Source organism: Carcharhinus amblyrhynchos, chromosome 15, assembly GCF_965287045.1.
Source record: "Carcharhinus amblyrhynchos chromosome 15, sCarAmb.v2.hapA, whole genome shotgun sequence".
Lineage (NCBI taxonomy): Eukaryota > Metazoa > Chordata > Chondrichthyes > Carcharhiniformes > Carcharhinidae > Carcharhinus > Carcharhinus amblyrhynchos.
In genome coordinates, this window is record NC_137338.1 from 20,664,318 (window position 1) to 20,674,038 (window position 9,721).

At 41.9% G+C, this 9,721-nt stretch overlaps 1 protein-coding gene across 1 annotated transcript in view; it reads left to right on the top strand.

The window, feature by feature from the left end:
• LOC145353131 (type 2 lactosamine alpha-2,3-sialyltransferase-like) overlaps positions 1 to 8,905 on the top strand; it is a 50,192-nt gene extending 41,287 nt beyond the window's left edge. The window contains 2 exon segments of the mRNA XM_080203547.1: positions 3,249 to 3,401; positions 7,768 to 8,905. Coding sequence (XP_080059673.1) covers positions 3,249 to 3,401; positions 7,768 to 7,857 — 243 coding nt within the window. The 3' untranslated portion in view covers positions 7,858 to 8,905.
• The last annotated feature ends 816 nt before the right edge of the window (positions 8,906 to 9,721 follow it).

Sequence of the window (9,721 nt, forward strand, 5' to 3'; positions counted from 1 at the left end):
CATCTTGGGCTGCCTAGTGAGCTTACTCATCAGCAGGTACTTGATGCAGTGCTTTGAGAGAGATCATCAATTGGCACACAGAGCACATATATCAGAGCTGCTACCAATATATGTGTGGAAGCACAAGAAGATGTTATGAAGCTGCGGAGTGGATGGCAGCTCCAGAGTGTCCTGTTCCTGAGAGTATGTGACTTGTATGGTTCTGCTCAGCAAGCTGTGTCAGACCAGAACTCCAAATCAGGGGAGATTCTTACTTATGATCTACACAGCTTAAAGGATTAGCTTTTTTTAGAGCACCTTGCTGACTGGCTTTATGCTCTTCAGTGATAATCAAGTGCCTGCCAAACTACAAATCAGGCAGAAACCGGCGAATGATATGAGGCGAAACAGATGAAAACCTCAGCTCTCAGATTAGATCCTCATTCTGAGTCTCACTCTGACAGATTAGATCCTCATTCTGAGCCTCACCCTGACAGATTAGATCCTCATTCTGAGTCTCACTCTGACAGATTAGATCCTCATTCTGAGCCTCACTCTGACAGATTAGATCCTCATTCTGAGCCTCACTCTGACAGATTAGATCCTCATTCTGAGCCTCACTCTGACAGATTAGATCCTCATTCTGAGCCTCACTCTGACAGATTAGATCCTCATTCTGTCAGAGTGAGGCCCTTCTGCCCTCCCAATTACAGTGGAGGACTCAAGAGGACTTGAAGGGACAGAAAGTGAGGCAGTGGCAAAAACCAAATAATAATGCAGCAGCTGAAGCAGCTCAGTTAATAGTGCTGATACAGAGCCAGTCGAGATCCCCTCCCAATACATTCCCTTCCTACCCTCAGTGCTGCTTCTTGGTGGAGGAGGATTGATTCGTCAGCTGATGGAGAAAGTAGTTCATAATCGGCAGGAGACTTCCTGTCCCATGAGGTTTACTGGGATCTGGAATCAATTTTGAAGACTTTCAGGGCCACCCTTTCCCAATCCGTACCACTGTACACCCACCTCTGTCCATGGGATAAGGCAAATCTGGAGACGGTAATGAAGAAGCCTGGGATCTTGATAGTCAGACTCCCAGAATTAAACCTTTCTATTTCAAGTTGTTGCTTGACTGGTCCATGCTGGGAAAAGTCGCTGGGATGTTAGTGAGGAGGACTTCCAGGGACTTTCTTGGGTGTGTGACTCAATGCTGAGTTAGAGATATGGGGTTTGGTGATGGCGGTTGGGGGATTTGACCTAGGACATTGGAGCAAGTGAAATGTAGAGGAGCTTATAGGAGTGTTCATACAGAGGCTGTAAGGTTGCTTTCCATTAAAGTCCGTTCAGTCAAACTGTGCTCAGGTTTGCATCAGCTGAGGCCACTTCTCCTTCCCCTTCATTCTCCCTTGACAAGGATGCAAAGCGGTTTCCAGTAGCATTGGCTAACTGGCTTCCATTCTCCTAAAGTGAGTGTGCGTCTGTAGAAGACGCAGGTTATCTTTTGAAATTTGCGACGACAGAGTACAAACCTCCTCTCGTGATTTCCACCTATTGGAAGTGCAGCTTCAACTTTTCAGTAGCACGGTCAACTATTGTACTCACTAGTTTTGACTGAGATTCTGCACTGTCGTCAACAGCCCAATGGACATCTATCTATTAGTCTTTCTTATTCAAATAGTTGTGCCAGCCATAAATGGGTGCTGGTCTATTGTGTCTGAAACCTGCTTCTCCCTCTATTGAGCTTGAACGAGGTGAGGAAATCCAAGCCAGCCAGTGTGAAATGGAGATCAGCACTCTTTGTAACTCACAGGGCGAGTTGCAGGTAACGTGACCATTGCTGCTGCAGGAGTGCGAACGGAGAGAAGACTGAATGGAAAGAAAACAACAAGCAAGCGACAGGCTTAAAAGGAAAAGTTTTATTGCACAAGTTGAATGATTCAAGTCCAAATGAAAGTATTGATGATTTCACAATCTGGTGAATATCTTACGAGTTTACGTGGGCTTTTTTTGGGCAGGTACTTGGAAAATCTCAAGCTGTGCTCTCAGTAAATCTGGAGTGAGACCAACTTATGAATTTCTAGTATCAAATTAGGTCATAGTTTGGCCTTGATATTTGAACATCTTTCTCCTCTGAAATTGGCAGCCCAGCACCGAGTATGCTGATCCAATCTTCCTGATCCTGCAGGCTGTGCTGCAGGGGAACAGCCCTCGACTGCACCCTGTGGAATTAGCTTTCTTCTTCTCCCTTAGGATTCATATACCCGAGTTAGCATTTCAGCCCATTGAGTCTGTGATAGAGCAACTTACCCAGGCAGCACCCACCCCACCTGTCCTGCTCCATCGTTTCCTTACATATTTACTCCGCTAATCCCCCTAATTTACACATCTTGGGATATGAAGGGACATTTTAGCTTGGGCAGTCTACCTAACCTGCTCATTTTTGGGCAGAAACCAGAGGAAACCCATGCAGATATGGGGAGGGTAAACTCCACACAGTCAGCCAAGTCAGAATCAAACCCGGGTCCCTGGTGCTGTGAAGCAGCAGTGCCACCCGCTATGCCACTGTGCCTTAGGGTGCTTAGGAAACAGATGAATTGTTGAATTGATCCCAGTAATGAACAGTAAGAGTGGACATTGGCTCCATAGCAAAATGTTGTAGATCCGAAAATCAGTTTGGCCCGTTTGATGAAATTTACTGTGTATAATTATTTGGTGATTAAGGCAGCACGGTGGCACAGTAGTTAGCACTGCTGCTTCACAGCACCAGGGACCTGGGTTTGATTCCCGCCTTGGGTCACTGTCTGTGTGGAGTTTGCATGTTCTCCCCGTGTCGGCGTGGGTTTCCTCTGGGTGCTCCAACTTTTCCCCCTACCGTCCAAAGATGTGCTGGTTAGGTGGATTGGCCATGCTAAATTGCCCCAGGGAGGGACTGGCTAGAGTAGGTGCATGGGGTTGTGGGGATGGAACCTGGGTGGAATTGTGGTTGGTGCAGACTCAATGGGCTGAATGGCCCCCTTCTTCTGCACTGTAGGGATTCTACAATTAAGAAGAATATTAGTAAAATGTTGAAATAAAGAGGCCTCTTAATCTGTGTAATCATGGTCTGATTTTATCGCTTGATTTAAGTATTAAATAAGTCTTTATGGAACATGCCTTTTTCAGGTTCAACGCCCCTAAAGGCATTGCAGTTTCTGTGCTCAAAAGATTGATTTATTTTTTACTCAGCTTTGATGCTTTTGCAAATGCACTTACCTTTGACTTGTTGTTTCTGACAGCCACCTCAATATCCAACAACTGGAATTATCGCAATAGCTATGGCACTCAGTGTGTGTGATAAAGTTCACATAGCAGGCTTTAAATATGATGTATATAATCCTAATGGCACTTTGCATTATTACGGCAGTGACACCATGTCAGCCATGAAAAAGGTAAGCCACTAAATCAAATTCAGTTTCTATTTATTTATCAGAAACTCATTTAAACAGCATATAGGTTTCCTTACTTAAGAAATGCAAAAGGAGAACGGAGTATTTTTTAAAAATTTTCCTACATGTAAGAGTTTCAAAAAACTCCAGGATTAGTGAATGTTGTTGGCTGTGAATTAATTTTAGAGCTGGTCCTTGCTTGTCTTCAGTCAGGGATTTCCTTGCCCAAGCAAGCACTTTCTTTTGTAGAATCCCATTCAGCAGTTACACTTAAAGTTTCAGCTTCTAAATCTCTTGCATTCCCTGTACTCAGTTGTCCTCTAATAACTATTTTCTGGTATCACTTTATTCCACTGCAGTGTGTGTTCTCTTGTTTAATCTTTACCAAAATATCACAATGTACAGTGGCACAGTGGTTAGCACTGCTGCCCCACAGCTCCAGCGACCTGGGTTCGATTCCCAACTTGGGTCACTGTCTGTGTGGAGTTTGCATGTTCTCCCCGTGCCTGCATGGATTTCCTCTGGTTTTCTCCCACACTCCAAAGATGTGCTGTGCAGGTTAGGTTGATTGGCCGTGCTAAATTGCCCCTTAGTGCCCTGGGATGTTTATGTTAGAGAGATTAGCAGGGTAAATGTGTGGGGTTACGGGGATATGGCCTGGCTGGGATTGTTGTCGGTGCTGACTCAGTGGGCCGAGTGGCCTCTTTCTGTGTTGTAGGGTTTCTATGATTGGAGGAAAATGCCTTATCTCATCTTTCAGAAACCAACCAAAAGGTTTTTGCATGCACTGAATTGCTGAGAGGTGCAGTAATGACAGTTGTCATGTAAGCGGAGCATTTTTTTTACACAATAACATATGGAAGCAATGACATGAATGGCCAATGAATTGCTTTTGGTGAATATTTGAGAGGGACTCAGACTCCTGGGGAAAATCAGGATCCTAAGCATCAACCTGGACCAGTGGTGCCATCAACAGTGCAGCTTACCCTCAATGTTTTACTTGAACGTCATCCTTATTAATAGGTGGAGCTTGTAGTCACAATGCTCTGAGCTAGAAACGAGAGTGATAACACTTTAATGAAGCTACTGTGATCTAATGGCTCGCCAGATAACTACTCCATGGTTTTCAATTGAAATTTGACAATGTAGGCAAAATCTGAGGTCGAATGCACAAGATTGGGCAATGAGTCCTTATGCTACAGTACATTTTAATGATTAAAGTCCAAGTATGTTTTACTTCCAGCCTTTGCGTATGGGAGAAAATGAAAACTTTTGACAGTTTGTGTGTAATAAGCTACAAATTGCAAACTAAAAAGCAACTGCAATGCAACACATTTCCGTTAGGTTACAGATATATACACATGTCTGCAGATAAGAGCATGGCTGAACTAATTGTGGTCTCAACTCCACGCCACACAAAATGTATTTTCAATCGTTTAACCCTCAGTGATACTACGTCCAGTATTGATGAGTCTACATAGAACTTGGAGCACAGAAATAGGCTATCCAATCCAACAGATCTATGCTGGTGTGCATGGTTTTTTTTCTAACTCTCCCTACCTTACCTCATTTCATCTTATCTACATAACCATTTATTTCTTTCCTCTTTTTACTTATGTAGCTTCACCTCTGTCTTATTCACCTGAACCACTCCATGAATTCCACAATCTCGCCACTCTCTGATTCATTAATGACTATCTTTACGGCCCACGTTCATCCAGAAACCCATGGCACCAAACTCAAAAGGATTTAAAAAGCATTTTTACAGTTGCACCAGTAGACCTAAGACTTGCTTCAAGAATTTTTTGGCACACTAGCAGCAGGCTTCTTGGCAGAGGCTTGAAATCCGGCCAGAAATATTTAAGTGCCTGAGGTTGTGAGCATCACTTTGAGTCAAGGGTGCATAAGTGTGGTAAGTTGGGAGCTCTGCCACATTGAAGATGAGGCCCAATTCTGCACGAGTGAGAAACCTAGGCTACAGATTTTATTTCAAACCATTTTTGAAGTCTGAGATCATTAATTTGAATTAAGTTTTGATGTGAAATAGCACTTTCCCTGCTGTCCTTGCCTTGTAAATGGTTATTGAAACAAAAATATGCTAAAGGCTGAAATTATTCATGTTGTTCCTGGACCTTAGAATGGGAAATAAGACATTACGCCTTAAGTAGCTTTCTTGACCTCTGAGCTCAGTAGCTTATCTGTTCGGGACAAAATTAAATCAATGGTGAGGACTATCTGCATAGCTAAAGCAGGAAACCCCAGCTTCACATCGGTGTTTTTGATGCTGTATAGAAGAGCACATGAAGAATAAAGATCCTGGGGTCCAGCTGGTACATTGGCGAGTTAGTAAACATTGATCAGATGACTGTTTACCGCCTCAGCTTCCATCCGATTGGGATCTCATTGGAACCCATAGCCTTACATGATTAAAATCTAAACAAATCTCTAAGCTGATACACTGCTTTATATTGCTGGCTAAAAGGAAATGGGTTAGTTAATCAAAGGCTTTTTCTAACATTTTAGATGCAATGAGAACCCATCTTGGTATACCATTGAATAAGAATTCTTCTTTTGATGATAGCAGTCCTGCATTCTGCTGGCATCAGACAGGAATGGGCTGTTGATATGGTGATTAAAGGCTGCTTGTGATGTCCACCGAAATATGGATGGTAACTCTCAGGGAAGTGGAAATCTGAAACTAGTCTTTATTGCTACATAACATGACAGTGATTTGGTGTGCGGAATTTGACATCATGGAGGACTTGCCCTTGCATGGTACTTAAATGAAATGGGAAACATGAACCTGTTGAAAATCTTAATGCAATCAGGCAGAGTCAACATGGTTTTGTGAAAGGGAAGTAGTATTTCACTGAGTTCTTTGAGGAAATAACAGGCAAGCTGGATAAAGGGGAACCTATTGTCCTTGGGTTTCCAGAAGGCATTTGATAAAATGCTACATCAAAGGTTATTGCACAAAGTAAGAGCTCACGGTGTAGGGGATAACTTATTACCATGCTTAGAAGATTGATTAACTAACAGGAAGCAGAGAGTGGGGATAAATAGGCCATTTTCAGTTTGGCAACCTGTAACTAGTGGAGCGCTGATGACATAAAGATAGGAATGAGAGTACAAAAGGAGTCTGTAAAAGGATAAAGACAGGTTAAGTAAGTGGGCAAAAAATAGTCAGATGGAGTATAAAGTGGGAAAATGTGAATGTGTCCACTCTGATGAAAAGGATAGAAAATCACTATATTATCAAAATTGAGAGAGATTGCAGAGCTTGGTGGCACAGAGGGATCTGGGTGTCCTGGTACATGAATTCCCAAACGTTAACATGCGAATACAGTAAGTGATTGGGAAAGCAAAAGTAATGTTGGTGTTTATTGCAAGGGTAATGGAATATAAAGTAGGGATGTTTTGCTACGGTTGTGCAGGGTGTTGGTGAGATCACATCTAGACTATTGTCTACAGTTTTAGTTCCCTTATTTAAGAAAGGATAAAATTGGATTAGGAGCGGTACAGAGAAGGTTCATTTGACTGGTTCCTGGGATTGTTGGGGCGGCGGGGTGAAGGTGCTTATGCTATGAGGAAATGTTGAATAGCTTGGGCACGTACCCATTGGGATTGAGAAGAATGAGAGGTGATCTGATGGAAACATATAAGACCCTGGGGGAACTGGACATGGTGGATGCTGAGAGGATATTCGTCCTTATGGATAAGACTAGAACTAGAGGACATCTCTTAAAAATAAGAGGTCTCCCATTTAAGGCAGGGATGAGGAGAATTATATTCTCTCAGGGTTGTTAGCCTGTGAAATTCTCTTTCCCAGAGATCAGTGGAGGCCGAATCACTGAATATTTTTAAAGTTGTGCTAGATAAGGTCTTGATTGATAAAGGAGGTGAAAGGCATAAGGTGTAGTCAGGAAAGTAGCATTGAGGCCATAATCAGATCAACCACGATTCTATCAAATGGTAGAACAGGAATGAGGGTCGTATAGCCAACAAACCCTTGCTTCTAACTCAGATGGTCAAATGTTCTGTTTATATTTTGCAGCTATATGGGTCTTGTGTTGCCAAATTAAGTGTTCATACTGGTGCTGATCATTAAAGAACTGTTTTCTGTCACTGCAGTACTACTGCCAGTTTTCAATAACCTGGTGATAAATTTGCTCTGCATCATTGACAAGGAAGAAGTCAAGCCCTGTGACTCAGTGTGACTTTTGCATCCAAACTACGAGTCATGCCCCATACCTAATATGTTTTATGAATGAAAGCGTTATTAAAAACAAAGCTTGTTTGTTTCAGGTTAAGTATGATGAAATGTCGAAGTATGTTTTGGACACTATTAATTGCCCTGTTCAATTTACAGATGGTGTACCATAATATTACTGCTGAACAAATGCTTCTGAAGAAGCTGAAGGCATCCAATACAATTTTTGACTTGACTGGAAAATATTGAAGTAAACATTCTTTTTTGCAATCAGTACTGTTGTTGAACACAGCTTCCTATGATGTCTGGAGTTCTACTTATCCTGGGGACACAAACCACTAGTTGTTGGACCATTGAAAGATTAAGCACTAACTAATCCTTTTGCCTGTGGAACAGTGATGTGAGGAGCATCGCGAGTCACAATTGCATTGAAAGCCTCTTGGGAAACTGAGAGAATGGGCATTGGAAGTGAAGACAGTGATCGACCCCAGCCAAAACGAGATTTCATCATTAAAACCTCTCTTAATGAACTTCCCAAAAAAAAACACGGAATTAAACTACTCATCCCATTTTGCTTATTTCCGTAGGTGGATAAATGTTCCGCCAGTGATTACTGATTGCATCATGCAGAGTGGTTTGAATGGTAACCCGAAGAAGCTGAATTGACGTACACATGCACAGGGCTGAAATATAATTAAATGTACTCCACCTCCTTTCACACGAAAGCAGCACTCTTGAAGCACCGTGATGTTACTTGCAATCACTTTAACTCCTAATGACGTAAACGTTCAAGTTGATAATTTTCCTAATAGTTTATTTTTTTTAAACGATGATGATGTTTCCAGTAAAGAATATAAAAGTAGGGTTTTGTATCTTCCTGACGCCTGTTCTAGTTTCTTGTTTGATATGGAAATTAGCTGTTCGACAATTCTGCTATTTTTCTAGTTGTGTTTGTTTTCAGTTTGGGCACTGTTACGTAACTTATTTACCAAGATGCCTGGAGATACACACTGATCTTTGTAAGATCATTTCACATTGTGGTGTGGGATTGAGAAGCGGCATTGCAGGAATCCAGGACTCAAATTATGTTGTTTGAAAATAATAGACTACATTTATTGCTTCTTCAGTAGTTCAATGGAAGGCCTCAAGTTGTAATAGAATGTTTGAGAAAATGTGTTTTTTTTAAAATAAATTTATCAAAAAGTAATTTCATACAAAATAAATATCTACTTTATCTCCTGTTACAGAAACCTGACATTCATATGCAGAAGCATATGGTTCTTTACTCAGAGGGCATAGTAAGGTCATGGAATGCCCTGCCTGCAGCAGTTGTGGACTCGCCAACTTTAAGGGCGTTCAAATGGTCAGTGGATAGGCGTATGGATAACATTGGAATAGTTTGGGTTAGGGGGTCATTAGATTGGTTCCGCTGGTCGGCGCAACATCGAGGGCCGAAGGGCCTGTACTGCGCTGTAATGTTCCATGTTCTAAGCAGTTGTGGTTCCCTGTTTCTATCCTGCCTGGGCAGCTGCACAGATCAAAAAAGAGTAATAGTTCAATTCCCCTGTAATGTAGAGATTTAGATAGCATCAATTTCACTATGGAAAAACCACATTTCAGCCCTGGGTTGAGAGCCAAGTTCCTCACAGTTTTTGTGGTTCTGGTAAGGGAGTGCTAAGAATCATTGTTCTATTTTCACTAACAGTCTGCTCCCAAATGTGAAAATCTCATATCTGCTTTGGAGTGGGATTCTCATTAACTTCTGTGTAGTACTACTGTACAGAATTATTGCCCGCCAAATGCTCTGTCCCACTGTCCACAGGCTCCACATTTGGCCCAAACATACAGGCTTACAAAGAAAGAGCGGCCACTTGGTTAAAGCATGGAGGAAACCCCTTTGTGCAACGCATCAGTGGAGAGGAGGGAAGGAAATGTTCATTTCCACTTTTATATATTGTTCTTAAAATTACACTAGTTTTATTTTCATCCAGAATTGCAATGTATAGAGTTTTACAAAAAAAAAGTACTTTTTCATTTTAAAATCATTTGGGTTTTTTCTTCTTGGATTGGTATCAAAAGAACTGCAGATTCTGAAGAGTCTTTGGCGAGAAGT